The 23,937-nt window shown below is 57.1% G+C and overlaps 1 protein-coding gene across 4 annotated transcripts; it reads right to left on the bottom strand.

Moving 5' to 3' along the window:
- Positions 1-1,734: 1,734 nt before the first annotated feature.
- Positions 1,735-23,620, bottom strand: CDC45 (cell division cycle 45). 4 transcript variants are annotated; one of them, XM_074355987.1, is made up of 19 exons: positions 23,491-23,620; positions 23,313-23,372; positions 22,593-22,685; positions 21,810-21,947; positions 20,828-20,980; positions 18,071-18,126; positions 16,939-16,987; positions 15,715-15,776; positions 14,659-14,709; positions 13,639-13,758; positions 12,585-12,716; positions 12,237-12,335; positions 11,457-11,618; positions 7,178-7,316; positions 6,997-7,092; positions 6,355-6,473; positions 5,079-5,155; positions 3,529-3,593; positions 1,735-2,337 (listed from the first exon to the last, which is right to left on the bottom strand). In XM_074355987.1, exons 1-18 carry the CDS (start codon positions 23,539-23,541, stop codon positions 3,529-3,531), a joined length of 1,722 nt encoding a protein of 573 aa, XP_074212088.1. In that variant the 5' UTR covers positions 23,542-23,620; the 3' UTR covers positions 1,735-2,337. The 4 variants fall into 4 exon arrangements, 3 of the variants coding, with proteins under 3 accessions (XP_074212088.1, XP_074212089.1, XP_074212090.1); XM_074355988.1 differs by having other exon boundaries at positions 1,737-2,337; positions 7,009-7,092; XR_012503552.1 differs by lacking the exons at positions 1,735-2,337; positions 3,529-3,593; positions 5,079-5,155 and adding an exon at positions 7,731-7,867.
- Positions 23,621-23,937: the final 317 nt, after the last annotated feature.

The following is a 23,937-nucleotide window of genomic DNA, read 5'->3' as shown; positions in this document are numbered from 1 at the left end:
CTTTGCCTAGTAGAGGCTGGGCTCCACACACCACAGGGTGGCTGTTTTCCACCTGCCCTCTCAGGGCTCACCCATTTCTGGGTCACATCAAATGGCCAGGTATCAGTCCACCACTGCCTGGGCCCTTCTGCCAACAGTGCAGCGGGAACGGGGGCAAATCCAGGATGTGCACTAGGCTCCTGCAGAGCTGGCTGCAGGTCCACAAGCATGTTGCCATGGGGAGGAGGCACCTGCAGCCAGTTGCCCAGAGTGCCTGGGCTTAGCTCCAGCCCCTCCATCCTGGCTCTCTGTGAAGGCCCTGTGCCCACCCTGCTGGCCTGGCAGCCAGCCCAGACTTGCCAAACATCAGGACCTCTGTACCAGCCCCTTCTGGGGGCACCCTGTGGGAGCTTCCTCCTGTGGGTGGGATCACTGGGACCTGGTGTTGACCCTAGCCAGGCACCTGGGGGTGGGGGTCCCAGGAGGGCAGAGCAGACCAGAGCTGTCACTGGCACCAAGTGCTCACTGTTCCCAGCCCTGTTCTAGGCACTTTGAATTCATGCACTTTTACCTTCTGCCAAAGGCCAGGGCGGAGGACAGGACAACATTGGGGGCTTCTGGGAGGGACCCCAAGCCTAGTCAGTGGCTAAAGCTTGGCATCTGCCCCCGACCTTGGCTCCAGGGGCCGTGTCCAGAAATGCCTGGGCCAGGTCCAATGGCAAGGAGTCTCCCAGGCCTGGCCAGGCTCCCTGTTGGGGTGGATGGAGAGGAGGGTAAGAACCTGAGGACAGGGGCTCAGGGCAGCTGTTGAGAACGCTGCCCCGAACCCCAGGGTTTCCAGGGAGTCTGAACAACCCAGGGGCCTGAGTTCCCAACAATGGGATGCCTGCAGTGGGATGGGCCCCACTGCACAGGGGTCCTCAGCAGCCCCGCCCAGGCCAGAGCAAGAACACTCCTTGAGTGCTGGTGTATGATCCTGTGGCCTTGGCTCTCGGTGGGGCTGGGATAGAGGTCCTTACACTTCTGCTCCTGGCCGCTGGGCCCGGCCAGTGCCAGGTACAGTGTTTGGCCAGGAACGCAGGCCCAAGCCTGCATCCCACATGGCCAGGAGCTGACTCCAAGGCCCCAGGCATCACTGGGATTCTGAAGCATAGCTGCCCAGCCAGCCCCAGCTCCTGCAAATGGCATGCGTGGGCAGCTTGAGGGCCCTGGGGGGCCAGGCTGCTGCCCCCTGACCCATACTAGGGAGGACAGGCAAAAGGAGCCAGCCGCCAGTGCAGCTACCCCAGTGCCCACTAACCCTCCCTGAAGGGCACCAAGACCTGGCCCCACCCACCCAGGTTCTCAGTTCTAGGACATGATTTCTGGGCTTTTCTCACCAATTTAAAGCCTGCCCAAACCACTCTGCCTCCTGCCCTCAGCTCCAGGCACCACACCCAGTTGGCCATGTTCCTCCAGCCTGCCTGCTCTCGGGCACCCGTGCTCCAGGTGGTGGCTACAGATGGCCCCAGCCACTTGTGTGAATTGCTCTCTCATCCCTGAAGGGCAGAAGTGGCAATCCTCAGTGAGGGGGGTGTAGCTCAGTGGTGGAGGGCATGCTTGGCATGTACGAGGTCCTGAGTTCAATCCCCAGTGCCTCCATTAAGGTGAAAAGAAAATGGTCCCCTCCTTGCCTCAACTCTTGCACAGGTGCTCTGGGGACATCTGGGAGGGTGGGGCCAGCTGATCTCACAGCTCCTCTGACTGAGAACTCTCGCTGCTCTGAAGCCTTTGGAGGCTGCCGAGGTCCATCCAGCTTGGACCTTCTGTGACCAGGATGTGGGTGAAGCCAACCTCGGGGCTCTTTAGCCAGCTCCGCCCTTCCTGACTTGGGGCCTCGCCTTGGCTGTCCCTGCCTGGCTCGCCTGGCAGTGCCCACTGTGTGCCTGCGAGGTGGGGAGGCGCCTGGAAGGCAGGTGCTGGGGGGGAGAGGATGGCCATAGTGTGGGGGTTCTGGGAGGGGTGCATGGTCAAGAGGGTGGACTTGAGATGCTGCCAAGGCCAGTGCACAGAAGGAAGCTGTGGGAAGCTGGACCAAGCCAGAGCCTGGAGGCCACCCTCGTGCTGATTTCCACTGGGCCTTGAGGGGTGTCCAGGGCACAGAATCAAGGCCCCTCTGGACCCTCAGAAGGCTCAGGGCACAGCCAAGCACTGGCCTTGTGATCAGAACCAAGACCGGGGCACCAAACCTAAAATAAACATTTTATTCCATTCACAACCACTGTCCCTGTATCTAAAATCACATTCATAACTTATAATCTAAATAAAAGCCAGTTAACATAAATAAGGAAAGGAGGTCATTTCTGAAGAAATCAAACCCTAGGAAAGACAAAAAAGAAAAGATAAATTGTAAATAATTCTGATGTCTCCCCAGACCAAACAACCTGCCCAGGCTTCCCTCTGGGTGTGGAGCTCTTGCTTCCAAGCAGCACCACCAGTCACAGGGGTGAGCATGGGTGTCCCTGGGGTCTGGGGGGAGAACCTCAAAGGCCCATGGCCCCCAGTGCCTGCTTCCTCTGTGGACCCACCTGGTAGCTTGTCCATCCTCAGCCTGTGGTGCCCCAGAACGCTGCCCCTCACCCTCCCCAGCTGCCCCACCCTGCACCTGTCTTGGTGGCAGTAAGCACAGCGGGGCTGGCATCCTTACTGAGCTGGCTGCAGGGAGGGGTCTGCCTTGAATGCCAGCGCTACTGCCCGAGAGCCCCTGCTGGCAGCCTTTGATTTGGGTCCCAAACTCACACCTCTGCCCCTGCCTGGCCCTTGCTAAGGCCCAGCATTTGTGGCCCAGGGGTGATAGCCCTGTTTCAGATGGGGACATGGGTGTAGCCTGGTGGGTGTGCAGCCTGGTGAGGTTTCCCATCACCGACAGCCATGGCCCCCGGCCAGGGCTCAGGCAGATGGCAAGCAGGGCGCGGGCATCCACAGTGGGGGCCTGGGCTAAGAAGTGGTCAATACACAGAGCAGACCCCTGGCCCATTTCCCAAGGGTCTTCAAGGAAAAGGTGGCGTGTGGGCCACAGGGGAGAGCATCACAGTGACGGCCACATGTGGTCCAGGCAGGCCTGGTCAGAGCCCACATTCTCTAAGTCTCCACTGAGTGGCTGCCACCAGCTTTGTTTTTTCACAGGTCAAGCACATGAGAGCCCAGACAGACGCCCCCCAGGAGCTCCTGCCCAGGGCCTGATGCTGGCCGAGGGCAGCAAGGCTCCAGAAGGCCCGGGCAGCCTTGTTCCCAGCAGCACCCAGAGCAGTGTGGTCAGGGAGGGTACAGGCCGGCTCTTTCTGAAGGAGTCCCAGGAGCTTAATGAAATTAGTGCCCTTGGAACGCCCCACTGTGGTCCTGCCACCAACCCAGGGACAGACGTCCTTGGGAACAAGGCGTTGGGCCCAGTCTCCTCAGGGGCCGCACTCTGGCTTCAAAGACAAGTAGCAGCTGGCCTGTGTGGTGGGGCCCTAGACACCCCCAAGGGGCCCTGGGGACTGGCCGGCACCCGCCTCCCCCACCACTCACCTAGGACAGGAGGGAGACAAGCGCGTCCAGGAACTTGCTGCGGTCCTCAGCTTTCAGCTCAATCACTGGAGTAATAATGAAAGGAAAACAGACAGCACGAGGGGGAGGCCCCCAGTCATCAAGAATCCAGACTGCAACAGCCCTCCTCCACATTCCAGGACGTGCTCAGCCCTGATGGCTGCAGCGTTGCGGAACACGAGGTCTTTCTAACCCTGGGAAACAGCTGGCCACCCTGTTGGAGCAGCTGGGGCTGCGGCTTGTGGGGGGGACCGGCAGTGGCAGTCAATGGAGGGGACCCAGGATGTGACACTGAGGATGCCACAGACCTGGCAGAGCTGGCCTCCCACCCTGCCAGCACAGAGCCTGCCCCAAAGTGGTTGTGGGAGGTCCTCAGGTTGGGGAGGGGAGGCCAGCCTTCTGTTCTGCTCCGGCCACTCTCAGCTTCAGTGTCCCATGCTGTGCAAGTGCGAACTGCCCCCACCTCTGGGACCATCAGGCTCAGACATGTGGCCCCTCATCAGACCGGCCTGGTCCTGCATCCTTTGAGCTGTCTGTGCCTCGGGCCATGGGTCCTCTGTAGCCTGGTCCACCCACAGAGGAGGCATGGAAGAGGAAATCGGGGGGCTGCTGCTGGAGGGGAGCCCACCCACCCTGAGTGGCCTGGCAGGAAGATGCCAGCTCTAGACACCAGAGGCAGTGGGGACGTGGGCCGGGTCTCTGCAGTGACTAGTGTTCGTCAGGGAACCCGCTGGTGGTGGAAGGGAGGTCTGAGAGGTGGGTGCTCTGGGCCCAAATTTGCTGTGTTGAAGGCCTGACTCCCGGCATCTCGGAATGTGACTGTGCCTGGAGACGGGCTTTTAGAGAGGTGATCAGGTTAACTGAGGTCGTGGGGGGCCCTGATCCAGTCTGACTGGTGCCCTTACAGGGAGAGAGCAGGATGGAGAGACAACCACATGGAACACATGGCTGTCTGCACGCCAAGGAAACAGGCCTCGGGAGGAGCCAGCCCCGCGACACTGTGCCCCACTTCCAGACTCCAGGATGGCGAGAAATGCATTTCTGTCGTTCAGACCCCCAGTCTGTGGTGCTTTGTTCCAGCAGCCTGAGCTTGCTAACACAGGGGTGAGGTACCAGACATCTGTTTTACTTTAACGTCCGTCAGCCGGGATAAAAAGCAAATATGGCCAAACTGAACCATGTGCCACACTGGCCTCTAGAGAAGCAGAGGGTGGCCTGCAGGCGTGGCCCCCTCCACAGTGGGGCACAGTGCAGAGAGGTGCCCTGCTGTCCCTGCAGCCACAGAAGGGCAGGCTACTCTGATGGGAGAGGCTGGGCCTGGGAGGCCCTAGTGGCCAGTCCCCCAGGCTCCTTGATGAAGTGGTTTCAGGGGCTGGATTGTAAGGCCAGAGCTCCCTGGGCTGCCTGCAGCGGCCAGGCCTGGGCTGGTTTTGGGAGGACACAAGGGTGGCAGCAGGGCACCAAGGCGATGCCAACCTTCCTGGCTCCAAAGTCAGCGCTGACCCTGAGGGGCCCAGTGCAGCATACTCTACCTGAGAGGTCGAAATGGTTGTGCAGCGTCCGGGAGTTCGTGCCTTCCGCCGCCTTCTCAAAAGCCCGACCAAAAAAGCTGGGGACACACAGAGGCACGTTGGGGGCTGTCCCTGCAGCGGACCCTCCCTGCCCAGGATTCACCAGACTCAGTCCAGACTCCTCACCCCGACCCTGACAGCCGCCACCTCTCACCACAGCTCCCACCCCAACGTCCACCTGAGCTCATCTCGGTGCACAGGCTGAGTGTCCCCTGTGCACCCCCACTTCACACCCACATCCTGAATGCAGCTTCCCGTAGCCGGCACTGTGCTGGCAAAGAGCAGAGGCTCAATGGGAGCCGTGTGGGGATGCAGGTCTCAGACACACAAATGGGGGGCCTGGGGGCCCAGAGGGGCCTGCAGGGTGGTGGGGCAGGAGCACGGGGGACACGGCCCACCCTGGGGCTGATGGCCCCTCGGGGGAGGGCTGGCAGCGGAGGGGAAGCGTTGTAGGGAAGGGGCCCTTGGGTCCGTCATGGAGGTCAGAGGATGGACCTGGGCTTCCAGCCTCCACGGCAGCTTTCACGGGACCATGCAGTGACCAGGGCTATCCGCGGACCAGCACAGCCTCACACAGACCGATGGCCTGAGTGAGGACACAGGCGACCATGGTGCTGCCTTGGGGACCTGGCCCAGGAGCCCCTGGCCAGCTCCCACCCAGTGACCGTGAATCCGAGACCCACTGCAGAGCTTTGGTAGGGCGCCTGGCAGCATGGAGGCCCTTGTCCTTAAAGTCCACTGTCTCCCCACTTGCTGCTGAATGGCCTCTACAGACACGGGAGGTCAAAGCTCACAGCAGCTGAGTGGGGACCAATCTGACCCAGGACCACATCCTCCATGGAGAGGCCGACAGGTGCCCTCTGGGGAGACTGAGGGGCATGGGAACTGGGCGTCGTCATCTGGGATGTGCTGGGAACCCGCCAGGGAGCCCAGCAGACCTGCCCTCATCGGGGAGCTCATGACCCAGTTTCTGTCCTGTGTCTTCAGAACAAGACCCAGATGACCAGCTGCCTGGACCTGAGACACGGCCTGGAGGGTACCAGGCGGGGTCATTCACGCCCCAACCACCATGCCGTCCCCCTGGGCTCCCCTGCCTACTGCACCTTCCCACCCCTGACCCTGCTCAGCATGCAGGAGGCTGCCCCAACCTGCAGCCACGAATGTGCACCCCCAGTGCCCTGCCTGGCGCTGGGAGCCAATGTCCTCCACTAGGAGGGCCCTAGCCCCCAGGACTCACTTCTTCCTGTCTGAGCCGTCGGTCTCGGGGGGGATGCCCACCACAGTCACGGTGCCCTGCTCCACGCACAGGGGCGCAGCCATCACCAGGGGCAGCAGCTTGCAGCGCCGATTCTTTGTCTGTGGAGGGAAGGCGCCTCTTGGTCACAACCTGCAGGGCCAACCCACTGCCCAGGAGCCCCAGCCCCTAGCTCCCCCAGAGCCTCCAGGGGCTTCCTCTCCCCAGACATGCTCGAGCCCCCAAGCAGCTGCCCTCAGGCCATGGCGCCCTGTCCCCAGCCTCCTGTGTACCGGCCTGGCCCCACTGCCCCCGGTTCTTCCCTCCCCCACCTCCTTTAGGTCCTGGTGCCATTGTCACCTCCTCCAGGAGGCCCTCACCAGCCCACCCCTCCCTCAGCCTGCTCCACCTCGGCTGGCCACCATCTCTCCCTAATCTGTCTCAGCTAAACACTAGCCCCGGCCCCACGTGCTCTGTGAGTGCCCTGGACTGAGAGGACAACACAAGAGCTGATGGGCAGCAGAGGGTTCAGGGCTCAGCTGGAGACACAGCTCAGAAAGAGGGAGGCATCTGCCTGGATCCCATGGCTGGTGAATGGCCCCAGGACCCTTAGGCTGGCTTCTGGCACCCGCTCCGCCATCCCACCCGGCTCCTCACTGAGCACACGAAGGACTTGAGCAGGTGTCTGCTGAGCAGGCTCAGGGACGCTGGCTTGGAGAAGAGCGAGACATCCGGAGTGCCCTGCAGGGGAGGGGTGGACGGTCAGGGGCTGCGGGCAGGCTTGGCCGGGGGCCGGGTGCCCACATACATGTGGGAGCTAGCTGACCTCCGTGAGGGCGCAGTAGAGGAAGGGCCCCTGGGAGATGACGAGGTTGGTGCAGAGGCAGCTGGCAATGGTCTGCTGTGTGGCCCGCAGCTGCCGCTTGGCGAGTTCCAAGCCACGGTACAGTTTGTCCAGGTTACTCCTGTAAGACAGCAGACCAGCTGAGGCACAGTGTCTTGGGCGGAACACCTGGGTCCCGGGGCAGGAGGGGTGTGCCCTCTGCTCTGGCCCCAGTTCCCTTCCACGTGGAAGGAAGGAATAAAAACTGAAAAATCCCACAGTGACGGACAAGACAGGCGGGCAGGGGACTGGCATCAGAAGGCTGGAGACTGAGAGCCAGTAGAGGTGTCCCCTGGAACATGCCCACAGGGCTAACAGGAGAGGCTCGGGGGCACCAGGGACCCTACCCCCACAGATGAACTTTTACCCTCCCCCACACGAGGGAGGGTTCCCCTCTGAACACCTCAACATGAGCCCTCTGTGGAGAAGTGAGGTCTTCGAGCAAAGCCTCTACACCCAGCAGTCAAGGTCCCAAAGTGTCACATTGGCTCCCCACCTGCCAAGATGAAGTGATGCCTTCTGGCCAGCAGGCTGTGCCCAGAGACCCAGGGCTCACCAGGCTTCCACTGCCCCCACCCTGAACATGGAGGACCGCCAGACCTTGAGAAATGCCTGTGGCCTGAAAAAATGGCCCTAGAGGAAGCAGAGATAATTTGGAGACCAAAAAGAGGCTTAAAATGAAGTGTAATTAGTATCTTCAGAGCAGGATGCTGTGAAAAAGGAACAAGCAGAAGGCAAAGGTCCCAAGACACCTGGGCTGGACCTAACCGGGGCACACTCTGGGCCAGCAGTCGCGGCACCAGTGGCCAGAGGCAGGAGGCAGGCTGAGCTAGCCACAGGGCCGGGCTGGAGCCAGAGGACAGAGCCCCAGGCTTTGCTGGACCACAGGGGCTCAGGGAATGCTTGCTGGAGGAGAGCTGGGGAAAGCTGGATGTGATAAAGGAGGCAATTAAGAACATCAGGAAAAACAGAGCTGCATCAGAAAGGAAGGTGGTCACTGCACATCAGTGACTCTGCAACACCATCAGCACAACGAACCGACGCTCTTTATTGGTCTTCATCTTTTAGACTCAACCTAGACCAAAGATGAGCTGACTCTCACCCTGTTCTCTGCCCCACGACTCAGTGTCAACCTCGAGCAGGTAGAAGCGTCTTTATATACTAGGAAGCATGGGGCAGGAGAGAAACAGGGATGCTAGCACCCGGCCCTTACAACCTCGGGAGATGAGAGACGCTGGTGAAAAAACAAGACATATGTAAAGGAGCTAAAAACAGTGGCGCAGCTGTAGCGACGGGGGGATGGAGCCCAGAAGAGGGAGAAATGCCCTTCTGTCACAGCAGGGAGCCGCAGGCAATGGCTGAGATGGGTCCATCAGCTCTGCGAGGAGGGCGGCAGTAGTTGGCCAGTTTTTTGATTTCCCCATGTTTCTAGGTGAAAACAGAGCAGCTGCATGACAAAACCAAAAACCTAGGACTCCACTTACAACACAAGGAAACAAGGAACATCGAAGACTCCAAAATACAAGCAGGTGGGAAGAGACCCCAAGTGGCTACAAGACTTGCATTGCCAGTGTCAGTGAGGGAGGGTGCAGACAGGCAGAGACCTAAGAAGGCTTGGAAACTCCAGGCAACTGGGGACAGTGGCCAAGACCGAGAGGAGTTCTGCCCCACCCAAGAGCAGCTGAGTGCGAAGGGCGTGACCAAGACCAGGGAGCTGGAGCCGGCTGGCCCCGGGGAGTGCCCCCTGACCCCCCACAGCTCCTGTCCACTCTGGGCCCCTCACCGAGGAGAGACTGCTGAGAGTGAAATCAAAACTGTGCAACACAAGGACAGTTCAGGAGAGGAAGGCGGAGGTGCTGATGAAACAGGCTGGGACTGTCGTGGAGGCTCTAGCCAGGCGGTCGGCAGGAAGGTGGAATAAAAGGCAGTTAGGTTGGAAAGGGAGACGTAAAACCATCTCCATTTGTAGGCGACGGGATCCTGTGTATAGAAAAGCCTAAGGAATCCAGTAAAAAAATATTAGAACTGAAAAACAAGTTCTGCAAGGCTGCAGAGCAAGGTCAAAATACAGAAAATCAGCTGTGTTTCTATCTGGTCTCACTGAGCAAACCACAAGTGAAATAACACACCCATTTACAATGGTGTCAAAAAGGATAAATGGTTTAGGAATAAATCTAAGAAAAGAAGTGCAAAGTTTATTCTCTACAAACTACAAAGCACTGTTGAAAGAAATTAAAAGAGGGTCTAAGCAAATAGAAAAACATCCCCTGATCATGGATGAGGAGACTTAGTATCGTCAAGACAGCAGTGCTCCCCAAGTGAATCTATAGATCCAGTGCAGTCTGACTTCTTTGCAGAAACTGACCAGCTGACCCTAACATTCACATGGAAATTCAAGGAACACATACTAGGCCAAACCTGCTACAGAACCTGCCACAGCAGTCAAAACAGGGTGGTCCTGGCACAAGACTAGCACATGGGTCAGTGGGAGACAAGGGAGGATCCAGAAACAAATTCCTACACTTACAGTCACCTGATTTTCAACACGGGGCCAAATGACTGTAATGGGGGAAAGAAGTCTTTCCAACACATGACGCCAGAACAGTTGGGTGCCCATAGGCAAAAAAAGTGAGCCGGATCCCTTCCTTACGAGACACAAAAACTGATCTCAAATGAATCAGACACCTAACGTGAAGGGTAAAACGATCAAGTTTTCACAGAAAACATACGTGTACATCTTCGTGACCTTGGATCAGACAATGGTTTCCTAGACATGACGCCAAAAGCCCAAGACACAAAAGAAAATAGATAATCCAAACATCATGAAAATGATTATGAAAACCTTTTGTGCTTCAAAGAACAACATCAAAAAAGTAAAAAGGATGGGAGAAAATATTAGCACACTGTGTATCTGTTGAGAGGCTTGTACTTAGAATATAAAACAATTCTTACAACTCAACAGTAAAAGGACAGTGCTGAGGCCTCACTCTGGAAACCACCTGGCAGTTCCGCACAAGGTTGAAATGCCCGGTCACCCTGTGACCCAGCAGCTCCAACCCCAGGTGTATGCCCAAGAAAAGTGAAAACACGTGTTCACCCCAAACTTCCACGTGTGTGTTCACGGCAGCATTTTTCATCATAATCAGGTGGAAACTACCCAGATGTCCACCAGTGATGAACAGATAAACAGACTGTGGTCTATCTCTACAGTAGATTATCATTTAGAATAAAAGGAAGGAAATTCTGACACATGCTACAACACGGATGAGCCTTGGAAACATTATTCTAAGTGAAAGAGGCCAGGCCACAAAGGACCACTTAGTGTCTGACTCCAGGGATAGGAAGAGTCCAGGACAGCAAACCTCTGAAGACAGGATGTGGATTACTGGCTGCTGGGGGTTGGGGAGAGGGCAGAGTGGGAGGTGATGGCTCAGGGGAGCAGGGTTTCTTTCTGGGGCAATGAAAACTTCTAAAATTAGACAAGGTGATCTTCGCACAACGTTGTGACTATCCTAAATGCCACTGAATCATATGGTGTGTGAATTACAGCTCAGGAAAGCCGTTTAAAAAGTGTGCTTGGGAACAGAGCAGGAAATGCCGGGCAGCCAGCCCCTTCATTGTTCACACTGCACAGAAGCAACAGCTGGAAAACCGGTGTGAACCGTGCCTTCTCCAAAAACGTCAGAAGAAAACACAAGAAAACAAACCACAGACAAGACCAAGGTCAAACCCTCTCAAAGCTACTGTCAGGAGAACGAGGATACGGAGGATGGCATCCCCCTGACAACAAAAGCTAACCAGCGATACACCCCCAGAGATCAAACCTGCAATGATCTATTGCAGAACAAGCTGAAAGACACTGAAAAAATACCATGAGGCATCTCAGGAAGTGAGATAAGGAAAAAGTAGAAAGAGAAATAATTGAGAAATGAAACGTAACCTGGAAGGTGTGAATAAACAGCAGTGATGACTGAAGAAGTGGAGGAGGTGAGGGGAGAAACTTCTGAAAATCAGAAGCAAAGAAGAGAAGGAAAGGATCGGAGAGAAAGGGACACATACTGAAGACGGGCAGCCAGCTTGGGCAGACAGGGATGCCCATTCCCGAGGGTGTGAGCAGCCCACTCCGGGGTGGGGCGGGGAGGCCGCGCCCACCACCGACCACGCCCACCACCGACCACGCCCACCACCTGACCACGCCCACCACCTCAGCTGTGCCCACTACCTGGAGAGACTGTCCAGGGCCTGGATGAAGTGGCCCATCCCGGAGTCGTCCTTCTCGGGGCTCTCCATCAGTGACAAGGTGGCAAAGACAACGTCACTGGCCAGGAACTTATGCTTGAAGCCAAAGTGGATGCTGAACGTCTGGACGCGCATGTCCTTCATGCTGCAACGGGGCAGGGGTGAGATGTGGCTGGCTTTCTGCGCGTGCAGGTGTGTCCTTAGCCAGGGTGAGCTCTCACACAGGCCGGGCCCCAGCTAACACGCACAGCACAGCTGTTCTGCCCAGAGAACAGAGGGGTTGGGCCCGACACACCAGCCCTGCAACCGCGGCACCGAGAGGCTGGTACAGAGCTGTCCACTCATCGCAGGGCAGGAACTAGCTGTGTGTGTGGAGGGGGGACGTGTGTGATCCTCCCCTGCTCCCCAGGGTGCCAGGAGCAGCCAGGCCCAGGTCCCTCCAATGGCGCTGGAGGGAGGCCCTGGTTGGAGAGAGCTCACGGAACCTAGCCCCAGTGGTCCTTTCCCAGGCCCGACACCTGTGTCCAGTGAGGGACAGGCCAAATTGACCTCAAAGGTCTGCACCTCTGCCCCAGGATTTAAGGATTCTAGACTTTCGCTGGCAAGTCAGGAAGTCCTATTTTTAAACAAAAAGAACTCTAAACTTTGGGGAAGGCTTGTCAGGTCCCACTTATCTGGGCGTCCCTATTTTTTTGCATTGTTTTAGGAATGGGGTTAAAGCTGAAGCCTGAATGAAGCTCAGACTAGAAAGCCGTGTGTTTACCCAAATTTATTGGCAGACTCTTCAATCATCTCCAGCAAATTCTCCTTCAAGGAGATGTCCATGGACTGGAACTTCTGCTTCGCCTGTTTCAGAGGGAGACTGGGAAGGGGAAAACGCCAGTCATGCGAGCAACCTGGCTCCAAGGGGATATCTCGGGGTCACAACAGGACAGAAAGGACCTGCCAACGAGGGGCCCTGGCCCCCCTGCCCAGCCTGGCCTGTGGACTGGATTCCAGGATCCAGTGAGGAACACAGGGTAAAGCAGGTAGCAGCTGGATGTCCCAGCCCTATTGGTCACCAGGAGGGAGGGGCTCTGCCCTGGGGTGGCGGGGCCAGGCGCTCACTCACCCCACATCCGCGAGGAACTCCTGGAGCCGCTTCTGCCCATGCAGGGACCAGAGCTTGAGCCTGGCCGCGGTGTAGCACGTGTTACACAGGCTGTCGTGGAGGGACCAATGCTGGTAGAGCACCAGGCGGAGGCTGGGCCTGCGTCAAGGAGCTGCGGCTGTGCAGGGACCAGCCCCACCCCGACTGCCACCTGCATCACTGGTCAGCCCCGGTGACCTGGAGCTCTTCGACCTGAGCTTAACTTGACCCATGTGGACCGCACCCTCATCTGAGGGCCTCAGGTCATCCCACTGGCTCCTATGGGTTCCACGTCGCCAGGCCTCTGCCAGGACCCCACTTCTGGAACAAGTTCTTCAGGCTTGTGGGCCTCGGAACATGGCTGTAAGGATGTCCTGACCCCGTGGGTCTCTCCTCGCTCACACCAGGGTCTCCGCGGGACGCCAGGCTGGCCCTGCCTACACATTGCAGACATGCTGGTGCCCTGACATCAGGGGCCAGGCCTGTGGACAGACGTGGGCTCCGTCCTCAGCACTGCCCCTCCTGATGGCTGGGCCCCGGGGCCACCGTCCCCTTGCCCACACCCTGGTCCCCCAGTGTGCTCTGGCCCTTTCCCTGAGCTCACCTCAGGGTCTTGGCACGGCCATAGCCTGGCCCAGGCAGCTCTCCCTCCCCCAAGTGTGGCTGGGTTGCTCCCGAGACGTGGCCTTACCAGGCCTTTCCTCAGCCCTGCAACTCGACGGCCCCGGCTGCACCCTCACCACCATGTGTCCTCCATGTGTGCTCTCCAGTCACACCCACTCACCGTTCTCCCACCTGCTTTGGCCAGTGTGTGAAGCCACTAAACTGCCTGACCGCTTGGGCCCCGCGTGCACTTGCCTGCCTGAGCCTAACCCCGAACGCACCCTGATAAATGCAATGCTTCTGAACAGGACAAGCCACACAGACGAGCCAGATGGGCCCACGCCCAGGACCCTGCTGTGCCCACTGGGTCTCCACTGCCAGCCTCTGGCCCTATCTGCCACCTGCACCTGGCAGGCCTGAGCTGCAAGGATACTCATACTCGAAGGAGATCCGCGTGCAGTCGACAGAGAGCGCGTGCTCCTCATCCTCGTGCCGGTGGTTGTGCCGGGATACATGCCGCTGCAGGATGCCCACATCGGTCACGTACTTCATCCTGGGGGGACAGCAGCACTTGGGCATCCTCCCCTACGTGGGCTGCTCCTCCACAGGACTGAGACCCCTCTGCCACCTCTGTGGGGGTGTGAGCGGGTAGTGCTAGGAGGGTCACAGGCCCACCCGCCAGCCAGTCAGTGGACAGACCCCCGTCTAGGTCCACAAGCAGGATGGTGACAGCAAGGTGTCACCTGAGGGCTGCCCAGGCCAGGATGCTGCCATCCTTAACAGAGAAAGGAGCAAGCTGGGCCAGGCCTGGGAGACTGCGGACACTCCCAGGCCTGAGTCCATGGGCCCCACTACAGGACTTGGGTGGGCCGGAGTGGGCAGGAACCAGGGCACAGGGGCCTCTGCAAACTGCAGGAGCTAGTGCAAGAGGCGGCTGTGCCTGGGGACAGCACGGGGCCCCCAGGACAGCTTACAGCTCCACATGATGGCACCAGAGCACCAGGGACGAGGGGCACCAGCCCTGCCCCTCCCCACTCCAGCCTGTGCATCTTGGGGGCGGACGGGCAGGAGAACCAAAGCCTGCTCCCCGCCAGCCCTCTGTGCAACCCTGTCCAGCTGTCCCCCTACCTTTGAGCTCACATCTGCCCGCCGGGCTGGCCTCAGGGCCCTCACCCCTCTTCCTGGCCTAAGCCCACCATACACACAAGTGAACAGAGAGCGGGGAGCAGAGACCAGCCCTGCCTCACCTCTGGCTTCACCTGCTGGGCTCCCTGAAGGTGGACAAAGTGTCCACACAAGGCCACACACCACAGTCCTGACAAGGACCCAGGCCCAAGGCCAGCCCCTCCTCAAGGGGCCTCTAAAGGGACACTCCACCCAGACCCCCTGCAAACTTGGCTGTGGCTGGGCCACGCACAGGCCGAGCTCAGACAGCCCGGGGAGCGCGTCTTACTGGGTGATCTTGTCTTGCACCCACTGGTCTGTGAGTCCAACGATGGCCCACCTGGAAGGACAGGGGGGTGATGAGCAGTGACTGGCAGGGCAGGCGGCACTCACAGGCACGTCCTGCCTGCGAGGCCTGACCCCGACCCTCCCTCGGACCGGAGATCTGGCCCTCGGGGTGGAGAGAGTATACAGCTCCCATCACAGCGTCACCACCATGGGAGCTCTCAGTGCACAGGAGGGAAACCCCTAGGCTGAGGACAGCAGGCCCCACTCGCCTGTGCCTGGGCTTACCCGGCCACATGCCACCCTCACCCACTCGGGGCAACAGGGCACCTCTGGGCCTCGGTGTGGTGGTGCCTGGCCCTGCCCCAGTAGTTTGGAGACCCTGACTCAGCATAGACTGTCCCAGTCCCCACCGTGGGCGCTCAGGGGCAACAGGGCACCTCTGGGCCTCGGTGTGGTGGTGCCTGGCCCTGCCCCAGTAGTTTGGAGACCCTGACTCAGCATAGACTGTCCCAGTCCCCACCGTGGGCGCTCAGGGCAGGGGCCTTGCCAGACAGTCACCTCGAGGGGGAGAAAACCAGAACCCAGAAAAGAGGGCCAGACCCACACACCCCTTGCTCAGACTGTAGGTTCAGTACACACGTCTGCCGAGCTCATGGCCCTGGTGGGCAGGGCGCTCCCACTGGGAGCCCAGGTGGCGGGCTGACAGTTACTCCTGCGCCGGACTCCACGACATGCCAGGCAGCGGAGGTGCCTGGGAGAGCTGCCTATTCAAACGTCTTGCGTCTCACGTTACTGTCTTACTGGGCAGCAAGGCCAAGCGGTCGGCTGGGAAGGGGGTGCTGCACCCGGCCCCGCCCCCTGCCCATACGATGCTCCCTTGTCCCCCTGAAGTCTGTGCAGCCGAGGGCCTCACAGTTAGGAAGAAAACCAGGGCCCCGCATGCTCCCAGAAAGGCGCTGCGTCCAACGTTCCTGTGGGGACCCTGCCCTGGCTGTGGGAGGACGGAGCCACCCTGAGGAGGGAGCCCGTGTGGCTCTGCCTGACAGGGGCCACGTACCACAGCATGTCACTCAGGTCCTTGGACATCATCCACGCCAGGTCGAACATCACCATGGCTGACTGCGAGGGAGACAAGCCTGAGGCCAATGCAACCGTGCTCACGGCGGGGCCAGACCCAAACCCAACCAAGCCCCTGTGGGTCGAGGGTCTGCCTGGCCAGGGCTCGGGTGGATTCCAGGTACACAGAGCGAGGACAGTCCCTCCAATGGCCTGAGTGTGTCCCCTGCTAACAGTGAGTACCTCCTGCCCTTTGTTGGGCAGCCAGGGAGGAGGGGCTGCAGCCCTGGGCTGGGGCTTTAGTGGTGCCTGAGGGGGCACCGAAGCTGGGAGCTTGGGGACCCTGTCATCTACCCGACCCTACGTGTTGAAGAGGGAGGGGCGCCAAGACCCCCTGAGGAGGGTCTTTCCAACAGGGCTATCTGCAGACGGAAGCATCCAGCCCTTGGGAGCAGAGTGTCTGAGTTCTGGTGGGAAACGAGGGGGCTGAGCATCTGACCAAAGACCCTGAAGTCCTGTTTGCCATGAGATGCTGGGCTTCCTGCAGTGTCTCCAAGGAAACCGATTTCTGAAGGGCTTCCAGTATCTGCAGGAGCCGAGTATCCGTTCCGCCCGCACTCCCACCCCATCTGCGGCCTGTTTCCCAGAGCAGAACAGGGGGGCCGTGGGACAACCCCACAAAGAGGCCGTGACAATAGAAGCGGCTCTGGATGTGTGTTCTTGGGGTCCAAGGCCCTGGGGCCAATTCTAAGACTGAACACAGGACGTTTGACTGGAAACTTATTTTCTAGGGCTCCTTAAGGCCCTGAGCTCTGCTCAGAGACACCGGAGTCAACATGCTAGGTTTTCTGTAAGAAATTCTTCTGGTGACACGTACGTGCTGACGGGCCTTTATTTTTCTAGAGTTCCATCTTCTAGCAAGACTAAACACTTGTGCTGTATTTTGGGTGATGAACAGAAGTAAGAGCAGCTATTCCCGGAGCACCTCTGGGTGGGGGTGGGGGGCTATGCCAACACCTGCCTGTGCAACGAGGGCTGCTGTCTTCCTCCCTCAAGGAGGACAGGCTCAGAGAGGCTACACTACGGCCCAAGGCCACACAGCGGAAGCTGTGGGCTTGGATTCAAACCGGACCTTGGGGCTCTATGCCGCCGCTCGCTGCCCCTCACGTTTTAGGACACTGACCCCTAGAGCCTGTGTGCGGCAGTGAACCCCGCCTGCACTTACCGACGTCCCGTGATACTCGTACTGCTCATAGTCAAAGAGGATGTCCCTTCTGCAAGACACAAAACGCGGGTCTCCACAGGAAGAACAGAACAGGAAGACAGCTGGGAAAACGCCGAAACCTGCCGGTGCTCAAAGCCACACACATAGGTTGTTTGTCTCCACTTACTGACTCTCCCAGAGAGCGTATGTACTCATAGTGAACTGGGCACAAAGGCCAGTCTGGCTACGATAGATGGAGACCGGCAGGATCCCAGCGCTGGGGAATTACCCCAAGATGGCGATTCAAAGGGGCCAGCAGGACAAGACCTGCTCTGTGTGTCACTGCAGTGCACTGGCAGCGGCCCCCAGGTTACAAAGGAGGGGACAGGCCAGTCGAGCACTGTGCAGTTTACAAAGGCTGTTGGGGTCTATAGGTCTGAAGTGGAAAAATGCAAAACTAGGTGTGATGATGTAAATTGTGCACAAGTACGGAAGGTCAATCCAAAGCCAGCATCTCTTTCTGTTAGTGAAAACGGATTCAGTTCACTTTTCTTTCCTTACACTTCCCCAGATGGTTTCATACTGTCCTTCTAAGAGGCAATGGCCAGGGGCACGCCCTCAGCTGGAACAGCAGGACAGGGCTGGAAGCTCGGACACCCTGGATTCAGCAAGGACTTCCCAGCTCGAGGGCAGTGCTGCCTGTTCCCTCAAGCTAAAAACCTCTCTAAAAATTTCATTTTAAAGCACTTGTTTTAAAATTTGCAATATAAAGAGGAATTGTAGATAACTTAGTTTCCTTTTCGTAATTTTGTTTTCCTAGGAAAAGTTTTACACAATTGGCATCTATTGAATTTGTGAGGATTTATAAATAAAAGTAGCTAAGTTTAGAAAACTGTAAAAACAAAGAACCAGGACTGTCACCCCTGACAGATGGACCTGGGGGACTAGAGGGGGATGTGAAGGGGCCTCTTCCCAGTGCTGGGGAGGTGGGGGCACGTGCTCAATCCTGGAGGCACTGGCCCAGAGGCTCTAAACTGAAGGCGTTTACAGGGGGGACAATGCAGGCAGCCCCCAGGAAAACCAGTGCCGGCGACCCACAGTCCCACAGGGAGGGTGGGCTCTGCACAGGGGTCCTGTGGGTGCTTTCACTCACCTCCGTGCCTCCCACTCTCTCCGCTGCCTCCTCCTCAGGGTTCGCTCCACAATTTCCTGAAGCAGAACAAAGAGAAGGAAAGTTGAGCCAAGGAGCTAGGAATTCACCCCAAGGCCTGAGAAGGCTGGGATATAGGGGGAGCCGTGGGGTCATCCCTGCTCTGGGGAAGAGGGGGCGGAGAGTCCCTGGCGACCACCCAGCCACATGCGACACACGCAGAGCCCACAGGTACCTCTTCGTGCTGATCTCCCACCAGCTTAGTGAGAGCTTGTCCCTGACACCCTAGCCCCCGCTGTTTCCAGCAACGATTTTAACTTTACAGGCACAGCCTCATTCCGTGTCTCCAGCAAAGGCATGAGGTGGGGCGGCAGCTTTAAAAGTCTCTGGTCCCAAGAATTCTGCTTCTGGAAGGATGGCATAGATGTATTTTTCCCTATTCATCCACTAAATGTACTTAGAAATCCTGATATCACATAGTTTAAAAAAAAAAAAAAGACTCTAAAAGGTGGATAGGAAGGCTGACCAGCCAGGGCCCTGGGACCAGAGGACGGTTTCAGACATCCCAGACTTGGAGCTGAAGAAGCAGGAAACATCAGCCAGCTCAGATTAAAAATCTCCAACAAAAGCCTGAGAACGAGGAAGGAACAGCCTCGAAAGAAAAAACCAGAGGACGACGGCGTGGGTCCAGGCACCACCACAAATCCCAGGCTCCCCCGCACTAACACCTCCTCGCTGAAAGCCTCCCCACACCCCCAAGTGGAGTCAGAGGAGGCCAGGCAGGGAAGCCTGACGGTCCCTGCACACTCTTCGCAGGGAGAAACCAGGTCACTCCTAGATTGCTGGTCAGATGTAAGACAGCACGGCCACTCTAGAAAAATTGGGCAGCTTCTTAAAAACTGAACATTTAAGCACCACACAACCCAGTGAATGCACTCCTGTTTGTTTACCCCAGAGAAATGAAGACTCAGAGAAATGAAGACTTGTGTTCACACTTGAATCTGTACATGAATGTTTACAGTAGCTCTATTTGTAACAGCCAGAAACTGGAGATGGCCCAGGTGCCCAGCAGCGAGCAAATGGCTAAACAAACAGGTCTGTCCGTACTGTGGACACTCTCGGTAATGAAAGGGAACCAATTCAATACACCCAAAGCCTGGGCAAACCTCCAGGAATCATGCTGAGGGAAAGAAGCTAATTCCCAGAGGGCATATACTATACGACTGCATTTATAGAATTCTGGAAATGACAACATTGTAGAAATTGCGAAGAGATTAGTGGTTGCCGGGGCTAAGGAGGGGCGGGGGCAGGAGGGAGATGGGCGTGGCTGTAAACGGCCCCAGGAGGGATCCCTGTGTGACGGAAGATGTCCTGTATCTGGGCTGTTTCAACAGTAGGACCTGGTTGTGGTATGTGCCATCGGTTTGCAAATGTCACCACTGGGGAAACTGGGCAAAGAATATGGTAACTTCAACTCATTTCTTACATCTACAGGTGAACCTATCACGATCTCAAAATCAAAAGTTTGATTAAAAAAAGCAAGCCATGGTCCTGGCGAGGGAACTTCTTGAGGGTGATAGAACTGTCCTCTGTTATCACGTGGCGGGGGTCACATGACTTTACATATTTGTCAAATCCCATTGAACCGTACACCTGGTGAGTTTCATCGCGTAGAAGTTAGACCTCAGTGAAGTTGAGTAACAAAACCCTCAAGAATTCTTTGACCCTCCCACAGGGCACAATGGAATCCTGTCCCCTCCCCCTGTAGCTGTGGAACACTGTGGGACCCCACAGCTGGCCGGGAGGGCGACTCCGTGGCTGCGCTGTTGGCTGGAATGTTGGTGCTGGGAGATGAGCTGCCACATCGTGAGGAGGCCACGTGTGGTAGAGGTCTCTGCAATCCTGGCCTGGTGCCACCCCAGCAGCCCAGGTGCCCGATACCCGAGCCAGCGGGCTTCCCCAGAATTCCAGTCCCAGCAAGACATGGTCCCTGCTGGGCTCTGCCTAAATTCCTGACCCATGGAATCCGTGAGCATAAGAAAACTGTCTTTTCACCCTGTATGTTTTCGGGTCATTTGTTAAACATCAGTAGTAACTGCAATAGTCAAGTATGTTTACTATCTCCATTTTGTAGAGGCACAGAGAGGGTAAGTCACTTGCCTAAAGTCACACAGCTAGTAATGGCTGGTCCAAAATGTGAGCCCAGGCTACCTGAGCCAGGTTAGTGCAGGTCCCATAGATTAAGTGTAATTATGGTTATTTTACAGAACAATCTTATCTTTGCAGGGCCCAGCTTTAAACTTCCACCTGGAAAAGACAGACAGACACTTTTCCTGCTCCTGTCTCCTTCTCTGTTGTCTTTATAGCAAAATTCTCTGAAAAGGTTATTTATGTCCTACTGTCAGAGCAATTCGGGAGGGGCCTGGGGAAGGAAGGGGACGCTTATGCTACGTACTGTTTCTTTCTTTTTCTTTTTTCTATTTTACTGTTTCTTCACTTGGCTTTAAAAAGTGTTTCCTACCTAGGTGAAGAGTTGAGCTGTCCTAAGTTTCATTTCACCTGCCAGGATTCTACGGCACAGGCAAGGATGCCGCAGCTTAGAGAAGTACAGGAACCCACCTGAGGCCACACAGCCCATGAAGGCAATGCCCAGAGCCAGCACACACACCCGCTACCTCCCAGCTCTGCCTAGGCCATGGGCTTACCTCTGACCTTGGGCCTGACAAGTTCCTCCAGACCATGGTGAGGGCCCAAACCCACCTCCTCTAACCGTGTGCGCTTCCCGGAAGGCTCCAAGCCCTGGTCGTGTTCATCTCCCGAATGTTCCTCCTCCTCCTCCTCGTCCTCATCCCTGAAGATGTCGTCGTAGGCGGGGACTTCAAGATCATCATCTTGTTTAATGAGCAGCTTGATCTAAGAGTCAAAGAAAAAGCATCGAGTCACTCCTCGCTCCTTGACAGGAAACCGTCCATCGCCTTTTCCTCCTGCAGTCTCACTCCCCGATTGGCCTAGTACAACAGCCACCATCTGAGGAGAATTTCCTCGTCTTCATTTCCACCCCGTGAGGCGCTGGAATTTGCAGACCACTTGGTACACAGAAATCACGAAAATGGGGAAACGATCTACGGTCATTAAGTCTGGAAAAAGCTCCCTCTGGGGCCACACATGCATCCAACAAAATAAGCACCGTGCGGCTCAGCCTCTGACGGGGACGCCCAAGTGAGAACGGCTCTGTCGCTGAGGGACTGAGGTTTTGGGGATGAGCTTTCACACAGGTGGGAGGAGTTCAATTCAGAGAAGGGCCAGGCACTGGGCCTGCTGCTCAGGGGCTTGAAGAGCAAATCCCCCGAGCCATCCCCAGCCCACGGCGGCCTCTCACACTACCATCCACTGATCCTCACGCCACCCTGGGCAGGCAGGGCAGGCGCCTCTGAGGCACCCTGATATTCAACGGGTCCGCGCTGGCCTGAGCTCGGGGCGCAGCTCAGTGCCAGGTTCTGGTCCCTACACCTCCCGAGTCAAGCAACTCCACAAATGCACTCGGGCACTGCCAGGGTCAGGTGCGTGTTTCTCATCAGAGAGAGACGAGCCCAGGTTCCTGTCCTTAGGCCACTCGGGCTCCTCCAGGGGAGGTGAACACGGGCCTCGCCAGGAACACTGATGCCAGTTGTCCATGGAATAAAAAGGAAGAGGTGGATGGACGGGAGGGCTGAGGGAAGGTGGGGCCCGAAGGCCTGGTCACCTGGTTGTCGTTGTACACATTGACCACGTTGACTGGCCTGTGACTGTCACACACGAAAAACACGGCGTCTTCATCAGGTTGAAGGATATCCAACAGGTCCACGTTGGCCCCACAGTTAATGAGGATAAAATAACGGAACTGAAGAGAGAAGGGAGAGGCCATAAGGAAGTGGATGGCGGAGGCCTCTGTCCTCCTGCTCAGACATCCAGCTGACACGTGGCGAGGGGCTCTGAACACGGCCAGGGCCGCCTGGGCTAAGTGCTTTAACAACTCCACGCACTTCATTTCCACGATGACCTCGGAAGGGAGGCCCTGGGCTGCCCCTGCTGCAGCAAGGAGCAGGCAGAGCTCAGTGGCCCACGTCTTACATGCAGGTTCAAGAAGCCAGTATGAAAAAAAAAAAGCCAGTATGGGGGGACCAAGAGCTCATACGCACGACTGGGCCTGTCCCTGTCTGTCCCTCCCATGGGGAGCACTGCCTCTCTGTGCCAAAAACAACCCACTAAATTCCAAGCACTTTACAATGAAAGAAATGTGTCTGCAACACAAATTCAGAGTGAGAGGCTGTCCATATTCACTGTCTCCATTTTGTTGTGAATTTTGTCTCCACACTTTGAAGGTGAGCCACCTGGACATATAGCTGATTTTTTCTCTTCTGTATGGCCTAATAAAGTTGGTAGTTAAATATACATACAACCTATTGTAGAAGTGGAAAATGCTAAGTGTTAGGAAATTGCAGTTGAGTATGAAAAGCCTAATTAATCTCGGATACACCTCTCGTACCTGTTCCTTATGCTCAAGAAATGCAGTTTCAAGTTCTTGCCACCCAGAAACTGGAACCAGCGTATACTGCACGTGGTCACACTGGAACAGGGCCTGGAGAGAGATTATTTTCAAAGCCTATCTTATTTAGGAAGTCTGCAGTCTACCTTGAAACGCACTTTAAAAAAAATGAGCTGAGAAACATACAACGCGTGATAAAGTAAGGTTTGTAAACTGCTGACGTCGGATGGCAGGTGATGGGGCCACGAACGTTCGCTGTACCACTCTGCCAGCTATAAGGAAATCACTAAAGGAAAACTGTTGAAAGCCGATCATAATTCTAGATCTTCTGAGAAGTAGTTCCTCATCAAGGCCGTGACCAAATCTCACGTAAACCTTGCACTGGATTAAACATTGCACTGAACCCGGCGACCCTCCCTAACAGGCAGAGGAATCCTGGATATGCAGAATTGCTCAGGACACCGCTACGCTCTCGGTGGTCGGGTGCTCGTCTCAAATCCTACACGGCAGAAGCCACGACGGGCCTGCGGGTCTCCCCAGTGCAGGTTTGCCTAGCTTCTTGCAGAAACAGTACTTCTCTCCCTGCCTTTTGCCGATTCTTCGCTAACCCACCCAATACCGTCGCCCCAAGGAGGCAACCTTTCGGAGGCCCCCGCCCCCGGCTGCCCTCTCGGCGGGGCGGGTCCTTACCCGCCTCCCCTCCCGGCCCGCAGGCCTCACCTGAAGGATCTTGCAAGCGCACAGGGCGTCCACGTCCGAGGCCACGAAGAAAAGGACCCTCTGTCGGGGGAAGAGCGGGCTTGCTGAGCGCGGCCACCCGCACCGGGCCCCTCCCGCCCCCACGGCCGCGCCCCTTCGCTTCCCCCGACAAAATCTCGGGGCCCGAGAAAGGGGTCACCTGGTTCTGGACCACCTCGTAGAACTCCTTGCGGAAGTCGAACACGAACATGGCCACGGCAGCTGGACACCCCCAGCTCGCGCGGAAACCCTGAGAGCCCGGCGGCGGTCAAGACTCCCGCCAAGCTAGGGATCTCCCGATTGGCCCAGCGGTCAACCAACCGCGACTCAGTGCCTGCTTTCTGATTGGGCTACGCTGGGGGCGGGCACTAGCGCTCCGCCATTCAGGTTGCAACAGCCCGTCCCGCCCCCAAAGGAACATCATCGCCCGGCAGGACTTACTCGCGGATGCGCAATTCAACTCTGACGCCCTTTACCCAGAAACCCAACGCTCGGCGGACGTCTTTATTTGGGGAAGAGAACCACGCTGCCTCCCAATGGGGCCTTTAGGGAAAAGAAACCTCAACACAAATTAAATTCATGTATACATCAAAGGAGGGCGTCAGAT

Source organism: Camelus bactrianus, chromosome 32 (assembly GCF_048773025.1).
Source record: "Camelus bactrianus isolate YW-2024 breed Bactrian camel chromosome 32, ASM4877302v1, whole genome shotgun sequence".
Lineage (NCBI taxonomy): Eukaryota > Metazoa > Chordata > Mammalia > Artiodactyla > Camelidae > Camelus > Camelus bactrianus.
The sequence above is the reverse complement of the archived record's forward strand: the minus strand, read 5'-3'. Positions and strand labels throughout refer to the sequence as shown.

Excerpts from the sequence above, each read along its gene's own strand:
- CDC45 (XM_074355987.1), bottom strand. The coding sequence starts at position 23,541 with ATGTTCGTGTTCGACTTCCGCAAGGAGTTCTACGAGGTGGTCCAGAAC. Across the intron at positions 15,777-16,938 it reads ACGAGTATCACGGGACGTCG|TCAGCCATGGTGATGTTCGA; the intron begins GTAAGTGCAGGC and ends TCTCCCTCGCAG. Across the intron at positions 12,717-13,638 it reads CGGATCTCCTTCGAGTATGA|CCTCCGCCTGGTGCTCTACC; the intron begins GTATCCTTGCAG and ends ACGCAGGCCCAG.